The 21,872-nt window shown below is 45.9% G+C and overlaps 1 protein-coding gene across 2 annotated transcripts in view; it reads right to left on the reverse strand.

Annotated features, from left to right (window-relative positions):
• Window positions 1–629: 629 nt before the first annotated feature.
• ndc1 (NDC1 transmembrane nucleoporin) overlaps window positions 630–21,872 on the reverse strand; it is a 46,176-nt gene continuing 24,933 nt past the window's right edge. For both annotated transcript variants that reach the window (XM_036986747.2, XM_036986748.2), the window contains exons 11-18: window positions 17,479–17,646; window positions 14,761–15,036; window positions 13,420–13,532; window positions 13,260–13,310; window positions 7,684–7,747; window positions 7,490–7,590; window positions 7,053–7,213; window positions 630–1,128 (exon numbers count right to left, since the gene is read on the reverse strand). In XM_036986747.2, coding sequence (XP_036842642.2) covers window positions 1,065–1,128; window positions 7,053–7,213; window positions 7,490–7,590; window positions 7,684–7,747; window positions 13,260–13,310; window positions 13,420–13,532; window positions 14,761–15,036; window positions 17,479–17,646 — 998 coding nt within the window. In that variant the 3' untranslated portion in view covers window positions 630–1,064. The remainder of the gene's footprint in view (window positions 1,129–7,052; window positions 7,214–7,489; window positions 7,591–7,683; window positions 7,748–13,259; window positions 13,311–13,419; window positions 13,533–14,760; window positions 15,037–17,478; window positions 17,647–21,872) is intronic.

Here is a 21,872-nt window from a genome sequence, read left to right on the forward strand (position 1 = left end):
TTCTTTAGAGAATAGATCTAAAGGGGGTGATCTGGGAAGACACCTGTCACGTGGGAGATCTTTGCGACCTTTCTGCATGGTTTGTCATGTAGACCATGAAACCTAAACATACTGTAGATGGTTGACAAACTGAATGTAGACTATTATGAATATTCATGTTGAGGTGCCCCACTTAGATGTTGAGGGAAATTAAAACATGTTACCTACATTAAGACCTAAACGGTGTAGCAGTAAGTAGTAGCCTGGTGTAGAGATAGCATCACACAATGTTTTTATAATTCACTGTGTTTCAGCAGTCATTAAAGTATTGCTAAAATCTTATGTTGGACAATGTAGAATAGGAGAGTCCCTCAGCATAGATTTTTTATTTTTTAAAGTTCTTTGTTTATTAAAGTATTCTTCTCTTGTCGAGTTTAATATCCCTTCAAGGAATCAGCCTTAACCCGACTGAAATATGCGTTTCTCCTGCGACATGCGCCAATAATCTTCAACAGTAGTGGAACCGTCACAGGGGGTGTTAGAGATTACGCTGCCCTGTACCTGGCGTGGCCTTAGTGGCAGCGCCCTCTGCTGGGCAAAACACTTCTCTACAGATGTATATGAATGGACCAAAATGAGACCAAGGCATCTTTTTACAAAACATTTTATTCATACCCTATGTAGTCATTGATCATACGTGAACTCAGGTTGCTGGAGGTGACTTTTCAAAGACTTCCTAGAGGTGACTTTTCAAAGACTTCCTAGACGTATGTCGCAATCCCGTTCATTTCAGTTAAAGCAGAAAACAACAAAGCAATTTGTCAGATGGACAAAAACATTATTGACGAGCTCATTACAGAATGTATAGTACAAAACAAAAACCAACTAACAAGAACTTGGAAGCAACCTCGTTTCCTACGAACAGTAGTCTAGGCAACCAATTCAAATTTGGCACTTTCAAGATCTTTCAATAGGAAGCACAGCCACACACACACACACACTCACACAGCCAATATCAACTCAGTCACACTACCATTGTCATCAGCTAAGTGACAGACACAGTCCTGGGCATGTCGCTCACGCCTTCACTCTTTATACTCCAGGAAGTGCTGCAGTCTCTTCCGGTGCTCTGCGGACATCTGGACAGCGCTGGAAACCAGGGACACACGAATCAGACAATCAGATCCGTGTTTGCAGGAGTAGGACAAAGATAAACTTTCAAACTAAGCTTCACATCCACAAGGGCAAAACATGATTACACCTATTCTATAGCAGTAGTAGATGACCGGACCCAATTCATTGTGGGACCAAAACAATATAAAGGAAAGTGCTGTGGTGTAATTGAGTGTTCGGCTTCTACCTCAGTGTGCTCAACAGCCAGCCCCCATATTATAGCATCTCTCAGGTCCAGCCCCCATATTACCACATCTCTCAGGTCCAGCCCCCATATTATCATATCTCTCAGGTCCAGCCCCCCATATTACCACATCTCTCAGGTCCAGCCCCCCATATTACAGCATCTCTCAGGTCCAGCCCCCATATTACCATATCTCTCAGGTCCAGCCCCCATATTACCACATCTCTCAGGTCCAGCCCCCATATTACTGCATCTCTCAGGTCCAGCCCCCATATTACCATATCTCTCAGGTCCAGCCCCCATATTACAGCATCTCTCAGGTCCAGCCCCCCATATTACCACATCTCTCAGGTCCAGCCCCCATATTACTGCATCTCTCAGGTCCAGCCCCCATATTACCATATCTCTCAGGTCCAGCCCCCATATTACCACATCTCTCAGGTCCAGCCCCCCATATTATAGCATCTCTCAGGTCCAGCCCCCATATTACCACATCTCTCAGGTCCAGCCCCCCATATTACAGTATCTCTCAGGTCCAACCCCCCATATTACCGTATCTCTCAGGTCCAGCCCCCATATTACAGCATCTCTCAGGTCCAGCCCCCATATTACAGCATCTCTCAGGTCCAGCCCCCCATATTACCATATCTCTCAGGTCCAGCCCCCCATATTACCACATCTCTCAGGTCCAGCCCCCCATATTACAGCATCTCTCAGGTCCAGCCCCCCATATTACCACATCTCTCAGGTCCAGCCCCCCATATTATAGCATCTCTCAGGTCCAGCCCCCATATTACCACATCTCTCAGGTCCAGCCCCCCATATTACAGTATCTCTCAGGTCCAACCCCCCATATTACCGTATCTCTCAGGTCCAGCCCCCCATATTACCACATCTCTCAGGTCCAGCCCCCCATATTACAGTATCTCTCAGGTCCAACCCCCCCATATTACAGTATCTCTCAGGTCCAACCCCCCATATTACAGTATCTCTCAGGTCCAGCCCCCCATATTACCGTATCTCTCAGGTCCAACCCCCCCATATTACAGTATCTCTCAGGTCCAACCCCCCATATTACCATATCTCTCAGGTCCAGCCCCCCATATTACAGTATCTCTCAGGTCCAGCCCCATATTTCCGTATCTCTCAGGTCCAGCCCCCCATATTACCACATCTCTCAGGTCCAGCCTCCATATTACAGCATCTCTCAGGTCCAGCCCCCATATTACCGTATCTCAGGTCCAGCCCCCCATATTACAGTATCTCTCAGGTCCATCCCCCCATATTACCGTATCTCTCAGGTCCAGCCCCCCATATTATAGCATCTCTCAGGTCCAGCCCCCCATATTACCACATCTCTCAGGTCCAGCCCCCCATATTACAGTATTTCTCAGGTCCAGCCCCCCATATTACCGTATCTCTCAGGTCCAACCCCCCCATATTACAGTATCTCTCAGGTCCAACCCCCCATATTACCATATCTCTCAGGTCCAGCCCCCCATATTACAGTATCTCTCAGGTCCAGCCCCATATTTCCGTATCTCTCAGGTCCAGCCCCCCATATTACCACATCTCTCAGGTCCAGCCTCCATATTACAGCATCTCTCAGGTCCAGCCCCCATATTACCGTATCTCAGGTCCAGCCCCCCATATTACAGTATCTCTCAGGTCCATCCCCCCATATTACCGTATCTCTCAGGTCCAGCCCCCCATATTATAGCATCTCTCAGGTCCAGCCCCCATATTACCACATCTCTCAGGTCCAGCCCCCCATATTATAGCATCTCTCAGGTCCAGCCCCCCATATTACCACATCTCTCAGGTCCAGCCTCCATATTACAGCATCTCTCAGGTCCAGCCCCCCATATTACCACATCTCTCAGGTCCAGCCCCCCATATTATAGCATCTCTCAGGTCCAGCCCCCATATTACCACATCTCTCAGGTCCAGCCCCCCATATTACAGTATCTCTCAGGTCCAACCCCCCATATTACCGTATCTCTCAGGTCCAGCCCCCCATATTACCACATCTCTCAGGTCCAGCCCCCCATATTACAGTATCTCTCAGGTCCAACCCCCCCATATTACAGTATCTCTCAGGTCCAACCCCCCATATTACAGTATCTCTCAGGTCCAGCCCCCCATATTACCGTATCTCTCAGGTCCAACCCCCCCATATTACAGTATCTCTCAGGTCCAACCCCCCATATTACCATATCTCTCAGGTCCAGCCCCCCATATTATAGCATCTCTCAGGTCCAGCCCCCCATATTACCTCATCTCTACGGTCCAGCTTCCCATATTACAGTATCTCTCAGGTCCAACCCCCCATATTACCGTATCTCTCAGGTCCAGCCCCCCATATTACCACATCTCTCAGGTCCAGCCCCCCCATATTACAGGATCTCTCAGGTCCAACCCCCCATATTACCGTATCTCTCAGGTCCAGCCCCCATATTACAGCATCTCTCAGGTCCAGCCCCCATATTACAGCATCTCTCAGGTCCAGCCCCCCATATTACCATATCTCTCAGGTCCAGCCCCCCATATTACCACATCTCTCAGGTCCAGCCCCCCATATTACAGCATCTCTCAGGTCCAGCCCCCCATATTACCACATCTCTCAGGTCCAGCCCCCCATATTATAGCATCTCTCAGGTCCAGCCCCCATATTACCACATCTCTCAGGTCCAGCCCCCCATATTACAGTATCTCTCAGGTCCAACCCCCCATATTACCGTATCTCTCAGGTCCAGCCCCCCATATTACCACATCTCTCAGGTCCAGCCCCCCATATTACAGTATCTCTCAGGTCCAACCCCCCCATATTACAGTATCTCTCAGGTCCAACCCCCCATATTACAGTATCTCTCAGGTCCAGCCCCCCATATTACCGTATCTCTCAGGTCCAACCCCCCCATATTACAGTATCTCTCAGGTCCAACCCCCCATATTACCATATCTCTCAGGTCCAGCCCCCCATATTACAGTATCTCTCAGGTCCAGCCCCATATTTCCGTATCTCTCAGGTCCAGCCCCCCATATTACCACATCTCTCAGGTCCAGCCTCCATATTACAGCATCTCTCAGGTCCAGCCCCCATATTACCGTATCTCAGGTCCAGCCCCCCATATTACAGTATCTCTCAGGTCCATCCCCCCATATTACCGTATCTCTCAGGTCCAGCCCCCCATATTATAGCATCTCTCAGGTCCAGCCCCCATATTACCACATCTCTCAGGTCCAGCCCCCCATATTACAGTATTTCTCAGGTCCAGCCCCCCATATTACCGTATCTCTCAGGTCCAACCCCCCCATATTACAGTATCTCTCAGGTCCAACCCCCCATATTACCATATCTCTCAGGTCCAGCCCCCCATATTACAGTATCTCTCAGGTCCAGCCCCATATTTCCGTATCTCTCAGGTCCAGCCCCCCATATTACCACATCTCTCAGGTCCAGCCTCCATATTACAGCATCTCTCAGGTCCAGCCCCCATATTACCGTATCTCAGGTCCAGCCCCCCATATTACAGTATCTCTCAGGTCCATCCCCCCATATTACCGTATCTCTCAGGTCCAGCCCCCCATATTATAGCATCTCTCAGGTCCAGCCCCCATATTACCACATCTCTCAGGTCCAGCCCCCCATATTATAGCATCTCTCAGGTCCAGCCCCCCATATTACCACATCTCTCAGGTCCAGCCTCCATATTACAGCATCTCTCAGGTCCAGCCCCCATATTACCACATCTCTCAGGTCCAGCCCCCCATATTATAGCATCTCTCAGGTCCAGCCCCCATATTACCACATCTCTCAGGTCCAGCCCCCCATATTACAGTATCTCTCAGGTCCAACCCCCCATATTACCGTATCTCTCAGGTCCAGCCCCCCATATTACCACATCTCTCAGGTCCAGCCCCCCATATTACAGTATCTCTCAGGTCCAACCCCCCCATATTACAGTATCTCTCAGGTCCAACCCCCCATATTACAGTATCTCTCAGGTCCAGCCCCCCATATTACCGTATCTCTCAGGTCCAACCCCCCCATATTACAGTATCTCTCAGGTCCAACCCCCCATATTACCATATCTCTCAGGTCCAGCCCCCCATATTACAGTATCTCTCAGGTCCAGCCCCATATTTCCGTATCTCTCAGGTCCAGCCCCCCATATTACCACATCTCTCAGGTCCAGCCTCCATATTACAGCATCTCTCAGGTCCAGCCCCCATATTACCGTATCTCAGGTCCAGCCCCCCATATTACAGTATCTCTCAGGTCCATCCCCCCATATTACCGTATCTCTCAGGTCCAGCCCCCCATATTATAGCATCTCTCAGGTCCAGCCCCCCATATTACCACATCTCTCAGGTCCAGCCCCCCATATTACAGCATCTCTCAGGTCCAGCCCCCCATATTACCACATCTCTCAGGTCCAGCCCCCATATTACCGTATCTCTCAGGTCCAGCCCCCCATATTACCATATCTCTCAGGTCCAGCCCCCCATATTACCACATCTCTCAGGTCCAGCCCCCATATTACCATATCTCTCAGGTCCAACCCCCCATATTACCGTATCTCTCAGGTCCAGCCCCCCATATTACCACATCTCTCAGGTCCAGCCCCCCATATTACAGTATCTCTCAGGTCCAACCCCCCATATTACCGTATCTCTCAGGTCCAGCCCCCCATATTACCGTATCTCTCAGGTCCAGCCCCCCATATTACAGCATCTCTCAGGTCCAGCCCCCCATATTACCACATCTCTCAGGTCCAGCCCCCCATATTACAGCATCTCTCAGGTCCAGCCCCCCATATTACAGCACCTCTCAGGTCCAGCCCCCCATATTACCACATCTCTCAGGTCCAGCCCCCCATATTACAGTATCTCTCAGGTCCAACCCCCCATATTACCGTATCTCTCAGGTCCAGCCCCCCATATTACCACATCTCTCAGGTCCAGCCCCCCATATTACAGTATCTCTCAGGTCCAACCCCCCATATTACCGTATCTCTCAGGTCCAGCCCCCCATATTACCGCATCTCTCAGGTCCAGCCCCCCATATTACCACATCTCTCAGGTCCAGCCCCCCATATTACAGTATCTCTCAGGTCCAGCCCCCCATATTATAGCATATCTCAGGTCCAGCCCCCCATATTATAGCATCTCTCAGGTCCAGCCTCCATATTACAGCATCTCTCAGGTCCAGCCCCCATATTACCACATCTCTCAGGTCCAGCCCCCCATATTATAGCATCTCTCAGGTCCAGCCCCCCATATTATAGCATCTCTCAGGTCCAGCCCCCCATATTATAGCATCTCTCAGGTCCAGCCTCCATATTACAGCATCTCTCAGGTCCAGCCCCCCATATTATAGCATCTCTCAGGTCCAGCCCCCCATATTATAGCATATCTCAGGTCCAGCCCCCCATATTATAGCATCTCTCAGGTCCAGCCCCCCATATTACAGCATCTCTCAGGTCCAGCCCCCCATATTACAGCATCTCTCAGGTCCAACCCCCATATTACAGCATCTCTCAGGTCCAACCCCCATATTACAGCATCTCTCAGGTCCAACCCCCATATTACAGCATCTCTCAGGTCCAACCCCCATATTACAGCATTTCTCAGGTCCAGCCCCCCATATTATAGCATCTCTCAGGTCCAGGACCGCATTAAAGTGGTGTTGAACTACATCTGCTATTCTTACTGGAGGTGTCCTCCGAAAGTGGCTGTGATCCTGTAGACAGCGGTCTTCAGGGTGGATCGCAGGGCGAAGCGGAGCGTCTTGTAACTGTCATCTCCCATACTGCAGGAACAGTGACCTGGTTTAGAGGAGGTATGGGGTAGCTTGAAGTGACGATCCACAGCCTGGAGGAGAGGGGAGGGGGTGGGGTGAGGAGAGGAGAGGGGGTGAGGAGAGAGAGGGAAGGAAGACAGTCAGGCACTCAGCAGTCTTGGTATGGATGGATTTGTGCTAACTAACATGTTGATTTCCTTCCTCCATAATCGATCAAATAATTTAGTGAAACATTACAAGCTAAGAACAGGTCAGCGGGAAGCAGCAAATACTGTACCATTATTAGATTCATTTTAAGTGAAAAGTATGCAGGTCTGAAGCTGTCAAATTAACTAGACATGTCTAACCTCCTGTAACAGCAGTAGGGTACTGAGGATGGTAGGCAGGGTGGTCTGAACTATTCCATACTGGTCCTCAGAGAAGGACGCTGCCACCAGGTGAGACAGACCTACAGGAGGAAGAAGATTAGGCTACAATATAAATCTTGACAAAATGTGAAAATCTGTTGTTTTCTGCAAAAATCTGATGAAGAATGCAAGACCTTGCAGAGCCCATATGTGAACCTGGCTGTCAGCAAACAGGGCCTGACTGGAGGCTTCTGGCAGCTGCAGGGAGAGACAACAATGAGTGAGGAAACTCTACAGCAATCACACGGTGTTAGCCACGGCTAACTGGGACGGCAGCAATCATACGGTGTTATAGCCACGGCTAACTGGGACGGCAGCAATCACACGGTGTTAGCCACGGCTAACTGGGACGGCAGCAATCACACGGTGTTAGCCACGGCTAACTGGGACGGCAGCAATCATACGGTGTTATAGCCACGGCTAACTGGGACGGCAGCAATCACACGGTGTTAGCCACGGCTAACTGGGACGGCAGCAATCACACGGTGTTAGCCACGGCTAACTGGGACGGCAGCAATCACACGGTGTTAGCCACGGCTAACTGGGACGGCAGCAATCACACGGTGTTAGCCACGGCTACATGCACTACATTGAGAGAATGATATCATATTGCTAGAAGGTATGGTTAGCTAGCGCTTGTCTGCATCTCCGGTATTTTCCATCCTACAGCTATTCTCCATCTTTTTAAATAGTGAGCCAACATGTTTTTAGCACTTTTATCAAACCTAATTTCCTCATGTCCTCTCTCTTCAGCAGACATATAGTGAGTAATATGTTTGGAACTTTATTTTGATTTGGAAATATAATCACAACAAAAATCTCAGTACATATAGAATTGCAATACATATGATATCAGCACCAACGTATGGGGATAATGTGGTATGGTGATAATGTGGTATGGTGATAATGTGGTATGGCGATAATGTGGTATGGCGATAATGTGGTATGGCGATAATGTGGTATGGCGATAATGTGGTATGGTGATAATGTGGTATGGTGATAATGTGGTATGGTGATAATATGGTGTGTTGAGGTCCCTAGCCATTCCCAGCCCTATTAACACCATAATGACAGCATGCTGGGACAGACAGGACAGATGAAGGTGGAGGAGATGACCGGTTTGCTTCTGTTGGTCGTGATTCATATAACCAGAACCATGAACAGCATTACTATTTACCTGATTAGCTACGTCAACGCCCCCTACTGCATCAACGCCTACTCCCTACTGCGTCAACGCTCCCTACTCCGTCAACGCTCCCTACTCCCTACTGCGTCAACGCTCCCTACTCCCTACTGCGTCAACGCTCCCTACTCCCTACTGCGTCAACGCTCCCTACTCCCTACTGCGTCAACGCTCCCTACTCCCTACTGCGTCAACGCTTCCTACTCCCTACTGCGTCAACGCTTCCTACTCCCTACTGCGTCAACGCTCCCTACTCCGTCAGTAGGGAGTAGGCGGAGTAGGGAGTAGGCGTTGACGCAGTAGGGGGCGTAGACGCAGTAGGGGGCGTAGACGCAGTAGTGGGCGTAGACGGAGTAGGGCGTAGCTTCTGGCTCAAGGAAGTAGCTAAAGCCTTCAGATGACATTGGTCATTTCAGCAAAATGGAGGGTGGAAGTTTTTTTATTTTATTTTAATTTAACCTTTATTTAACTAGGCAAGTCAGTTAAGAACAAATTCTTATTTTCATTGACGTCCTAGGTTAACTGCCTTGTTCAGGGGCAGAACGACAGATTTGTACCTTGTCAGCTCGGGGGTTTGAACTTGCAACCTTCCAGTTACTAGTCCAACGCACTAACCATTAGGCTAGCCTGCCACCCCAGGAAGTTTAATTAGTAGGGGAGGGTGGAAGTTTAATTAGTAGGGGAGGGTGGACGTTTAATTAGTAGGGGAGGGTGGAAGTTTAATTAGTAGGGGAGGGTGGAAGTTTAATTAGTAGGGGAGGGTGGAAGTTTAATTAGTAGGGGAGGGTGGAAGTTTAATTAGTAGGGGAGGGAGGAAGTTTAATTAGTAGGGGAGGGTGGAAGTTTAATTAGTAGGGGAGGGAGGAAGTTTAATTAGTAGGGGAGGGTGGAAGTTTAATTAGTAGGGGAGGGAGTTTAATTAGTAGGGGAGGGTGGAAGTTTAATTAGTAGGGAAGGGAGGAAGATTAATTAGTAGGGGAGGGAGGAAGATTAATTAGTAGGGGAGGGAGGAAGTTTAATTAGTAGGGGAGGGAGGAAGTTTAATTAGTAGGGGAGGAAGTTTAATTAGTAGGGGAGGGTGGAAGTTTAATTAGTAGGGGAGGGTGGAAGTTTAATTAGTAGGGGAGGGAGTTTAATTAGTAGGGGAGGGAGGAAGTTTAATTAGTAGGGGAGGGTGGAAGTTTAATTAGTAGGGGAGGGAGTTTAATTAGTAGGGGAGGGTGGAAGTTTAATTAGTAGGGGAGGGTGGAAGTTTAATTAGTAGGGGAGGGAGGAAGTTTAATTAGTAGGGGAGGGAGGAAGTTTAATTAGTAGGGGAGGAAGTTTAATTAGTAGGGGAGGGTGGAAGTTTGATTAGCAGGGGAGGGTGGAAGTTGAATTAGTAGGGGAGGGAGAAAGTTTAATTAGTAAGGGAGGGTGGAAGTTTAATTAGTAGGGGAGGGTGGAAGTTTAATTAGTAGGGGAGGGAGAAAGTTTAATTAGTAAGGGAGGGAGGAAGTTTAATTAGTAGGGGAGGGTGGAAGTTTAATTAGTAGGGGAGGGTGGAAGTTTAATTAGTAGGGGAGGGTGGAAGTTTAATTAGTAGGGGAGGGTGGAAGTTTAATTAGTAGGGGAGGGTGGAAGTTTAATTAGTAGGGGAGGGTGGAAGTTTAATTAGTAGGGGAGGGTGGAAGTTTAATTAGTAAGGGAGGGTGGAAGTTTAATTAGTAGGGGAGGGAGGAAGTTTAATTAGTAGGGGAGGGTGGAAGTTTAATTAGTAGGGGAGGGTGGAAGTTTAATTAGTAGGGGAGGGTGGAAGTTTAATTAGTAGGGGAGGGTGGAAGTTTAATTAGTAGGGGAGGGTGGAAGTTTAATTAGTAGGGGAGGGAGGAAGTTTAATTAGTAGGGGAGGGAGGAAGTTTAATTAGTAGGGGAGGAAGTTTAATTAGTAGGGGAGGAAGTTTAATTAGTAGGGGAGGGTGGAAGTTTAATTAGTAGGGGAGGGTGGAAGTTTAATTAGTAGGGGAGGGTGGAAGTTTAATTAGTAGGGGAGGGTGGAAGTTTAATTAGTAGGGGAGGGAGGAAGTTTAATTAGTAGGGGAGGGAGGAAGTTTAATTAGTAGGGGAGGGTGGAAGTTTAATTAGTAGGGGAGGGAGTTTAATTAGTAGGGGAGGGTGGAAGTTTAATTAGTAGGGGAGGGTGGAAGTTTAATTAGTAGGGGAGGAAGTTTAATTAGTAGGGGAGGAAGTTTAATTAGTAGGGGAGGGTGGAAGTTTAATTAGTAGGGGAGGGTGGAAGTTTAATTAGTAGGGGAGGGTGGAAGTTTAATTAGTAGGGGAGGAAGTTTAATTAGTAGGGGAGGGTGGAAGTTTAATTAGTAGGGGAGGGAGAAAGTTTAATTAGTAGGGGAGGGTGGAAGTTTAATTAGTAGGGGAGGGAGGAAGTTTAATTAGTAGGGGAGGAAGTTTAATTAGTAGGGGAGGGTGGAAGTTTAATTAGTAGGGGAGGGTGGAAGTTTAATTAGTAGGGGAGGGAGGAAGTTTAATTAGTAGGGGTGGAAGTTTAATTAGTAGGGGAGGGAGGAAGTTTAATTAGTAGGGGAGGGTGGAAGTTTAATTAGTAGGGGAGGGTGGAAGTTTAATTAGTAGGGGAGGGTGGAAGTTTAATTAGTAAGGGAGGGTGGAAGTTTAATTAGTAGGGGAGGGTGGAAGTTTAATTAGTAGGGGAGGGTGGAAGTTTAATTAGTAGGGGAGGGAGAAAGTTTAATTAGTAGGGGAGGGTGGAAGTTTAATTAGTAGGGGAGGGAGAAAGTTTAATTAGTAAGGGAGGGTGGAAGTTGAATTAGTAGGGGAGGGTGGAAGTTTAATTAGTAGGGAATGGTGGAAGTTTAATTAGTAGGGGAGGGTGGAAGTTTAATTAGTAGGGGAGGGTGGAAGTTTAATTAGTAAGGGAGGGTGGAAGTTTAATTAGTAGGGGAGGGTGGAAGTTTAATTAGTAGGGGAGGGTGGAAGTTTAATTAGTAGGGGAGGGAGAAAGTTTAATTAGTAGGGGAGGGTGGAAGTTTAATTAGTAGGGGAGGGAGAAAGTTTAATTAGTAAGGGAGGGTGGAAGTTGAATTAGTAGGGGAGGGTGGAAGTTTAATTAGTAGGGAATGGTGGAAGTTTAATTAGTAGGGGAGGGAGAAAGTTTAATTAGTAGGGGAGGGTGGAAGTTTAATTAGTAGGGGAGGGAGAAAGTTTAATTAGTAAGGGAGGGTGGAAGTTTAATTAGTAGGGGAGGGTGGAAGTTTAATTAGTAGGGGAGGGTGGAAGTTTAATTAGTAGGGGAGGGTGGAAGTTTAATTAGTAGGGGAGGGTGGAAGTTTAATTAGTAGGGGAGGGTGGAAGTTTAATTAGTAGGGGAGGGTGGAAGTTTAATTAGTAGGGGAGGGTGGAAGTTTAACTAGTAGGGTAGGGTGGGGTAAATGAAGCAAGTTTTTTATTTATTTATTTATTTACATTCAGCATCATTCCATCAAGGGAAATATAGTATTCTTTCTAACAAAGATATTTACATATATTTCAGGATGTTGTGCATCTCTGGAAATAATCAGAATTCATGTAAACATTAGTTTTGAAAACATAGCTTCTCCACAAAGTGGTCTTTTGGCACAACCCAGATATGTTGTATGCCTGAATGATAGAGCTCTTCTCTCAGTTTAATTAGTAATGCCTGAATGATGGAGCTCTTCTCTCAGTTTAATTAGTAATGCCTGAATGATGGAGCTCTTCTCTCAGTTTAATTAGTAATGCCTGAATGATGGAGCTCTTCTCTCAGTTTAATTAGTAATGCCTGAATGATGGAGCTCTCCTCTCAGTTTAATTAGTAATGCCTGAATGATGGAGCTCTTCTCTCAGTTTAATTAGTAATGCCTGAATGATAGAGCTCTTCTCTCAGTTTAATTAGTAATGCCTGAATGATGGAGCTCTCCTCTCAGTTTAATTAGTAATGCCTGAATGATGGAGCTCTTCTCTCAGTTTAATTAGTAATGCCTGAATGATGGAGCTCTTCTCTCAGTTTAATTAGTAATGCCTGAATGATAGAGCTCTTCTCTCAGTTTAATTAGTAATGCCTGAATGATGGAGCTCTTCTCTCAGTTTAATTAGTAATGCCTGAATGATGGAGTCCTTCTCGGAGTTTAATTAGTAATGCCTGAGCGAATGGTGAGCCTGCTAGACCAGGTAACTTCCAGCATTAAGTAGATGATTTGTTAGGGATGATTTGGGGAAGAGCATGCAGTGAGCCCATGAGTTCCAGAGACAGAGTCCTGGCCCTACAACCCAGAGACAGAGTCCTGGCCCCACAACCCAGAGACAGCGTGCGGGTAAACACACCCCAGAGACAGCGTGCGGGTAAACACACCCCAGAGACAGCGTGCGGGTAAACACACCCCAGGGACAGCGTGCGGGTAAACACACCCCAGGGACAGCGTGCGGGTAAACACACCCCAGGGACAGCGTGCGGGTAAACACACCCCAGGGACAGCGTGCGGGTAAACACACCCTTACCTTGTTAAACAGATACATTATCAGCATCCGCTTTGCCAAGAAATTTTTAACCTGAATGAGACAATTACAAAGTTAATAAAAAATAATGAATAATACACCACATCACTAGTCAGTAGCTACCAAATGGGAGAACATTTTTAGAAACACAAGGCCGTAGTACCTGGTCCTTCCTGTTCTGTAGGAAGGTAACAAGGAAGGAGGGTTTGAGTTGGGCCTGGGACGGGCTGGGGGCGGGACCAGGAGATGGCGGAGGACTGCCGTTCAGCTGGGAGTCTAGACATAAACAGAGAATGGTCTGAATTCATAGGTCAATAAACATCACCGTTGTTGACTCGTCAGCGGTAAAACAAATCCATGGTTCTGAAAGGTGAATGATAATATCTAATCAAATTGTACTGATCACATACACGTGTTTAGCAGATGTGTAGCAAAATGCTTGCGTTTCTAGCTCCAACAGTGCAGTAATACCTAGCTAAATGCTTGTGTTTCTAGCTCCAACAGTGCAGTAATACCTAGCTAAATGCTTGTGTTTCTAGCTCCAACAGTGCAGTAATACCTAGCTAAATGCTTGTGTTTCTAGCTCCAACAGTGCAGTAATATCTAACAGGCTGACTACACCGCTCGCGTGCGCAAGTGTTTCAAAACACATTTAAAAATCTATATTATTCAATTATCGCGCGCCAACAAGCATCTGCGTTGCCAAGGGCTAAAATAGAAGTCAGTTCTATTTTTGACGCAGATTATGCTGCAAGTCCTGCCTCTCCCATCTCCTCATTGGTTTATAGAAGCTGCTACCCACGTGCCATCTCCCCATTGGTTATACCCACGTGGGTGACTGAAAGACGAACGAGGTCAGTGGCGATAATGCACCTAATTCATGAAAGTTGCCAATTGCAATATAAAGTTCAGAGAAGAAAAAAATAACAACTCAATGTTTATATCCCAGGACAAATTAGCTAGCAACAGTAGGCTAGCTAAATAGGACAAATTAGCTAGCAAGTGCAAGCTAAGTAGCTAAATTGCCATAAATATTTAACGCTTTTCGACCTGTCCCCAAATTAATGTAATTGGTTCAGAGTTTGTTTTGATATTTTAACCTGCGTGTCGTGATCACGTTTGGTGTCGGGGGACAAAATAAATATGCACGATGGCGCACGCGCGCAGACGGCTTTGGTTCCGTGTTACAGTTTCACAACATATACCCAAAATACACGTAAATCTAGGTAAGGAATGGATTAAGTGTGTGTGTGTGTGCATAATATATATATATATATATATATAAAAAATAAAAACGCAGCATTGGACTAAGATACAGTGGTATAGTTTAGAATACAGTAGATATGAGATGGGGGATGCAATATTTACAAATAATGAAAGTGATTAAATATGATACCACTCATACTATGCAGTCCCATGGCTCATAGTAGCAAAAGCAGTATAGTGAAATACGACTAGTCCATCGGTAAAATCAGCCATGTGTGGCCCCTGGGCTGTCCCTCACCTGTAGAAGCAGACCAGAGTTTGGGGCCCCTCCTCATGACGTGAGGGCTCTGGATGGAGCTGAAGCCGGGGGACAGGGCCCCCTGAGGCTCCAAGGGGCCAGTGAGCCGCCGCAGGGCGGGGGAGGAGAAGGGGCTGTCTAGGTCCGGGGTAAAGGGGGTGGTCAGGGGAGTTCGCAGCCCCGCCCCGACAGAGGAACGTAAGAACACTGAGCCAGGGGTTCTGATCAGGGCGCTGGGCCGAGGAGTCTTCATATCCTCCATACCGACAGAAGTTACTGGAGGAATAGAGGGAATCAGAAGGGTGTTTTTAAAAGACTTACATACTATTAAAAAAGGTGAACTGACCGCAACCCTGGTTCTGGGGAGATAGAGTGAGCAGGCCGGGCACTAACACCGCTGACTAATCAAGGTCTTGATGAGCAGTTGATTAGAGGACTGTGTTAATCCAAGGCTGTAAAACAAAAAAGTTGCACATCCCATGATAGGCTGACCACTGACCATGGTTAGAGCCCTGAATGCTGATTGGCTGACCACGGTTTGACGTTGGTTCAGAATGTTCTCTAGAATGTAAACATGATTATAAACTGGGTGGATCGAGCCCTGAACGCTGATTGGCTGACAGGTGTGGTATATCAGACCCTATGACAACATTTATTTTTACTGCTCCAATGACATTGGTAACCAGTTTATAACAGCAATAAGGCACCTCAAGGGTTTGTGGTATATGGCCAATATACCACGGCTAAGGGCTGTATCCAGGCACTCCGTGTTGCGTCGTGCTTAAGAACAACCCTTAGTCGTGGTATATTGGCCATATACCACACACCCCCCCGAGGTGACTTATTGCTTAAATATAGAAAAATAAATATATTTTTACTGTATATGTTTTGATTAATCTACTGAATGGGATTTACCAACCTGGGAAAATGTTTAACATAATACACTTGTACTATACACAGATACCACAGCGTTTTCAACCTTTACTTCTGTAACATTTTGTAACATTACGTAAAAAAAAAAAAAATCCTCAATCTACACACAACACCCCATGATGACATCACAACACCCCATGATGACATCACAACACCCCATGATGACATCACAACACCCCATGATGACATCACAACACCCCATGATGACATCACAACACCCCATAATGACATCACAACACCCCATAATGACATCACAACACCCCATGATGACATCACAACACCCCATGATGACATCACAACACCCCATGATGACATCACAACACCCCATGATGACATCACAACACCCCATAATGACATCACAACACTCCAAAATGACATCACAACACTCCAAAATGACATCACAATACTCCAAAATGACATCACAATACTCCAAAATCACAAAAACAGGTTTAGAATTGTTTTCAAATCTATTAAAAATAAAAAACAGATGTAAATAAATGTAAGTATTTAGACTCTTTGCTATGAGACTCGAAATTTATCTCAGATGCATCCTGTTTCCATTGATCATCCTTGAGATGTTTCTACAACTTGATTGGAGTCCACCTGTGGTAAATTCAATTGATTGGACATGATTTGGAAAGACACACACCTGTCTATATAAGGTTCCACAGTTGACAGTGCCTGTCAGATCAGAAACCAAGCCCTGAGGTCGAAGGAATTGTCAGTATAGCTCAGACAGGATTGTAACGAGGCACAGATCTGGGGAAGGGTACCAACAATCTGCAGCATTGAAGGTCCCCAAGAACACAGTGGCCTCCATCATTCTTAAATGGAAGAAGTTTGGAACCACCAAGACTCTTCCTAGAGCTGGCTGCCCAGCCAAACAGAGAAATGGAGGAAATCTGGCACCATCCCTACGGTGCAGCATGGTGGTGGCAGCATCATGCTGTGGGGATGTTTTTCAGAGGCAGGGACTGGGAGACTAATCAGGATCGCGGGGAAAGATGAACGGAGCAAAGTACAGAGATATCCTTGATGAAAACCTGCTCCAGAGCGCTCAGGACCTCAGATTGGGGTGAAGGTTCACCTTCCATCAGGACAACGACCCGAAGCACACAGCCAAGATAACGCAGGAGTGGCTCCGGGACAAGTCTCAATGTCCTTGAGTGGCCCAGTCAGAGCCCAGACTTGAACCCGATTGAACATCTCTGGAGAGACATTAAAATAGCTGTGCAGCGACGTTCCCCATCCAACCTGACAGAGCTTGAGAGGATCTGCAGAGAAGAATGGGAGAAACTCCCCCAAATACAGGTGTACCAAGCTTGTAGCGTCATACCCAAGAAAACTCGATGCTGTAATCGCTGCCAAAGGTGCAACAAAGTACTGAGTAAAGGGTCTCATATAAATGTGATTTCTAGTTTTTTTTATGGAATAAAGTTAAACATTTCTAAAGACCTGCTTTTGTTTGTCATTACGGGGGTATCGTGACGTCATCAGGGGGTATTGTGACGTCATCAGGGGGGTATTGTGACGTCATCGGGGGGGTATCGTGACGTCATCGGGGGGTATTGTGACATCATCGGGGGGTATTGTGACGTCATCGGGGGGTATTGTGACGTCATCGGGGGGTATTGTGACGTCATCGGGGGGGTATTGTGTGTAGATTTGAAGGGAACAACAACTTAATTCCATTTCAGAATAAGGCTGTAATGAAATATGGGACAAAGTCTGAACATTTTCTGAATGCAGCGTTCTTCAGAGAGAGAGACAGAGCGTTGTAGCTACCGGAGCCTTCCGAGGAGGTGGTGGACCGCTTGTTGCTTCCTGTAGACTGGGACTTGGCCCGTCCGTTAGTAGCTACAGTGTCATGGTGGGCTACCAGCCGCTCAGTCAGGTCAGACAACAGAGACAGACACTCCTTACTCAGGGCCGTCCAGATGTGAGGGTGACCGCCTGGGGAAAACACAGAACGACAAAGGAAAAGTTACCTTCCAGGAATTACATACAGAAAGGGCAACATTTCTCTAGACTCTACATCCCCAAAGTCAAAATTGGCTATATCGTTAAAATTCATAAACGACTCAAATTTGCAACAAAATATATATATATATATATATATATATATATATATATATATATATATACACAATTATTTGATGAAACATTGCATTTGTCCTTAGAAAGTGAATAACATTGAAAAACATTAAATAAAATCACAAGGAAGTGTTTAAGTAACTCCTATGGCTGTGGTAGTCATGAAATTGTCAACATTTTGTCGCCATACAAATGACTGCCGGTCTCACAGTAATGGACTGTTAATTAACAAACATGGTTTAGCCTCGCCAGGCCTCCACGCAAACAAGCCACTGAAACCTCATTTAATCCATGATTTATTTCAGGTCTAAAGAAACAGAATGGCCTGTGTGTATACATAAGATCTAATATGTATGGTAATATGGTGTTCTACACTGCACTAAAATATCAAACCCAACACTGAACAAGTCTAATGATTTTACTTTTTAAATAATTTTACTGTGGGGGGAAAAAAAAAAAAAAAATCTGTCAATTTAAATAAATTCTTTAGGCCCTCATTTATGGATTTCACATGACTAGGCAGGGGCACAGCCTATGGGTGGGCCTGGGAGTGCATAGGTTCATCCAGTCAATCAGAATTATTTCTTCCCCAAAAAAGGGCTTTATTACAGACAGAAATACTCCTCAGTTTCATCAGCTGTCTGGGTGGCTGGTCTCAGACGATCCCACAGGTGAAGAAGCCAGATGTGGAGGTCCTGGGCTGGCATGGTTACATGTGGTCTGTGGTTGTGAGGCCGTTTGGACATACTGCCAAATTCTCTAAAACGATGTTGGAGGCGGCTTATGGTAGAGAAATTAACACAATTATCTGGAAACAACTCTAGTGGACATTCCTGTAGTCGGCATGACAATCGCACGCTTCTTCAAAACTTGAGACATCTATGGCATTGTGATTTTAAGTGGCCTTTTGTCCCCGGCTCAAGGTTCACCTGTGTAATCATCATGCTGTTTAATCAGCTTATTGATGACACCTGTAAGGTGGATGGATTATCTTGAAGAGAAATGTTAATTAACAGGGGTATAAAAAAAAAAAAGAATTATGCACAACATTAGAGAAATACGCTTTTGGCGCGTATGGAACATTTCTGGTATCTTTAATTTCAGGGGAAAACATGGGACCAACACTTCACATGTTGTGTTTATATATTTTTTTAAATCAGTACTGTTGGGTTCTGAGAATATGTACTAATACTTATGTCACTGAGTGAAAGAGATCGCATGTGGCATTGATGAGGAGAGAGAGCCATAGATTAGTGATGAAGGAGGAAGCGATTACATGTGGCAGGCATTGATGAGGAGAGAGAGCCATAGATTAGTGATTGGGGGGGGTTGAGGTCAGGTCATTTAAAGGGAGGAATAAAAGTTTGTGTCCCCTATCTCTTAGTGTCCTGCTTAGCAGTAAAGATCAAATGTTTGTACAGATGTGTAGGAGGAGACTCAGCCCAGGAGGATGGGTTAAATGTTAGTTCTTGTGTGAATGTTTTTGTTGTCTTAATACACCTGGATTGACCCTCTGGGAGAAAAAAACCTTAATTAAGCTTTCAGTGTTTTACTCAGAAATAGAACCTAACAGTACACATGCAACGTCTTAAATGCTTTAATTGTCCTTTTCATTGTGTTAAAAAAAAAAAAACACAATACTGTTTTGATAAGTGTTTGTGATTTAAGTGGTTTAAAAAAAATGACAGAGTACAAGGCCTTTTTTTTACCGTGGAATTAGCACCGTCTCCATTTGACGCGGAATTAGCACCGTCTCCATTTGACGCCGAATTAGCACCGTCTCCATTTGACGCCGAATTAGCACCGTCTCCATTTGACGCGGAATTAGCACCGTCTCCATTTGACGCGGAATTAGCACCGTCTCCATTTGACGCGGAATTAGCACCGTCTCCATTTGACGCGGAATTAGCACCGTCTCTATTTGACGCGGAATTAGCACCGTCTCTATTTGACGCGGAATTAGCACCGTCTCTATTTGACGCGGAATTAGCACCGTCTCTATTTGACGCGGAATTAGCACCGTCTCTATTTGACGCGGAATTAGCACCGTCTCTATTTGACGCGGAATTAGCACCGTCTCTATTTGACGCGGAATTAGCACCGTCTCTATTTGACGCGGAATTAGCACCGTCTCTATTTGACGCGGAATTAGCACCGTCTCTATTTGACGCGGAATTAGCACCGTCTCTATTTGACGCGGAATTAGCACCGTCTCTATTTGACGCGGAATTAGCACCGTCTCTATTTGACGCGGAATTAGCACCGTCTCTGTTTGACGCGGAATTAGCACCGTCTCTGTTTGACGCGGAATTAGCACCGTCTCTGTTTGACGTGGAATTAGCACCGTCTCTGTTTGACGTGGAATTAGCACCGTCTCTGTTTGACGTGGAATTAGCACCGTCTCTGTTTGACGTGGAATTAGCACCGTCTCTGTTTGACGTGGAATTAGCACCGTCTCTGTTTGACGTGGAATTAGCACCGTCTCTGTTTGACGTGGAATTAGCACCGTCTCTGTTTGACGTGGAATTAGCACCGTCTCTGTTTGACGTGGAATTAGCACCGTCTCTGTTTGACGTGGAATTAGCACCGTCTCTGTTTGACGTGGAATTAGCACCGTCTCTGTTTGACGTGGAATTAGCACCGTCTCTATTTGACGTGGAATTAGCACCGTCTCTATTTGACGTGGAATTAGCACCGTCTATTTGACGTGGAAATGCCCCATTCACTTAAAAGTATTTTTCATCCCAGTACCGGGTTACCTTCAAAACAAGTCCCGTGACACTTGTAGGGGTCGCAGAGCAAAACTGAGAACAGCATTGTGTCCGTGAGAGTCATATTAGTTCGTTCGTAGTAGTTATTATAATAATATTAATAGTTTGTAGGCCAAAACATTTTAACACTAGACATTTTTGTGAGAAGACCCATTTTGGGGATGTCCTCTGGTCTAACAAACACCTCTGTAACTCTGCCACCTTTGACCTCAGATGCGGAAGGCCGACATCGACGGATGCAGTGGATTGAGGCTCAGCCCATGTTTAAAAAGTATTCATACCCCTCGACTTGGTCCACATTTTGTAGTGTTACAGCCTGCATTCAAAATCTACACACAATACCCCATAATGACAAAATGAAGGTTTATAAATATTGAAAATTAAATCCAGAAATCTAATATCCATAAGTATTCACACCACTTTTCTACGACACTCCAAATTGGAGCTCAGGTGCATCCTGTTTCCATTGATCATCCTTGAGATGCCACTACAACATGATTAGAGTCCACCTGTGGCCAATTCAACTGTTCGGACATGATTTAGAAACACACCCGTCTATATAAAGTCCCACAGTTGACAGTGCATGTCAGAGTAGAAATTATACCAGTCCAAGGACCTGTCCATAGATCTCTGAGATAGAGTTGTGATCCGGCATATATCTGGGGAAGGGTATAAAACAATCTCTAGAGTGTTGAATGTTTCCAAGAGAACAGTGGTCTCCAAGAAAAAAAAACATGGAACTACCCAGAGACCAAACGGGCAAGAATCACCTTGATCAGGAAGGTGACCAAGAACCCAATGACCACTCTGACAGAACTACACAGTTCCTTGGCTGAGATGGGAGAACTTGCCAGAAGGACAACAGTCTCTACAGCACTTCACCTATCTGGGCTTCACTATAGTAGCACGCGCTCCAGCAGGTATATCTCACTGGTCACCCCCAAAGCCAATTCCTCTTTGGCCGGCTTTCCTTCCAGTTCTCTGCTGCCAACGACAGGAACGAATTGCAAAAAAAAATAAAAATAAAAATAAAAAAATCACTGAAGCTGGAGTCTTATATCTCCCTCTCTAACTTTAAGCATCAGCTGTCAGAGCAGCTTACCGATCACTGCACCATTACTCAGCCCATCTGTAAACAGCCCATCCAACTACCTCATCCCCATAATGTATTTATTTAGCTCCTTTGCACCCCAGTATCTCTACTTGCACACTCATCTTCTGCACATCTGTCACTCCAGTGATTAATTGCTAAATTGTAATTATTTCACCACTGTGGCCTATTTATTGCCTTACCTCTCCAATCTTACTCCATTT

Source organism: Oncorhynchus mykiss, chromosome 8 (assembly GCF_057628025.1).
Source record: "Oncorhynchus mykiss isolate SJ-2025 chromosome 8, ASM5762802v1, whole genome shotgun sequence".
NCBI classification, from domain to species: Eukaryota; Metazoa; Chordata; class Actinopteri; order Salmoniformes; family Salmonidae; genus Oncorhynchus; species Oncorhynchus mykiss.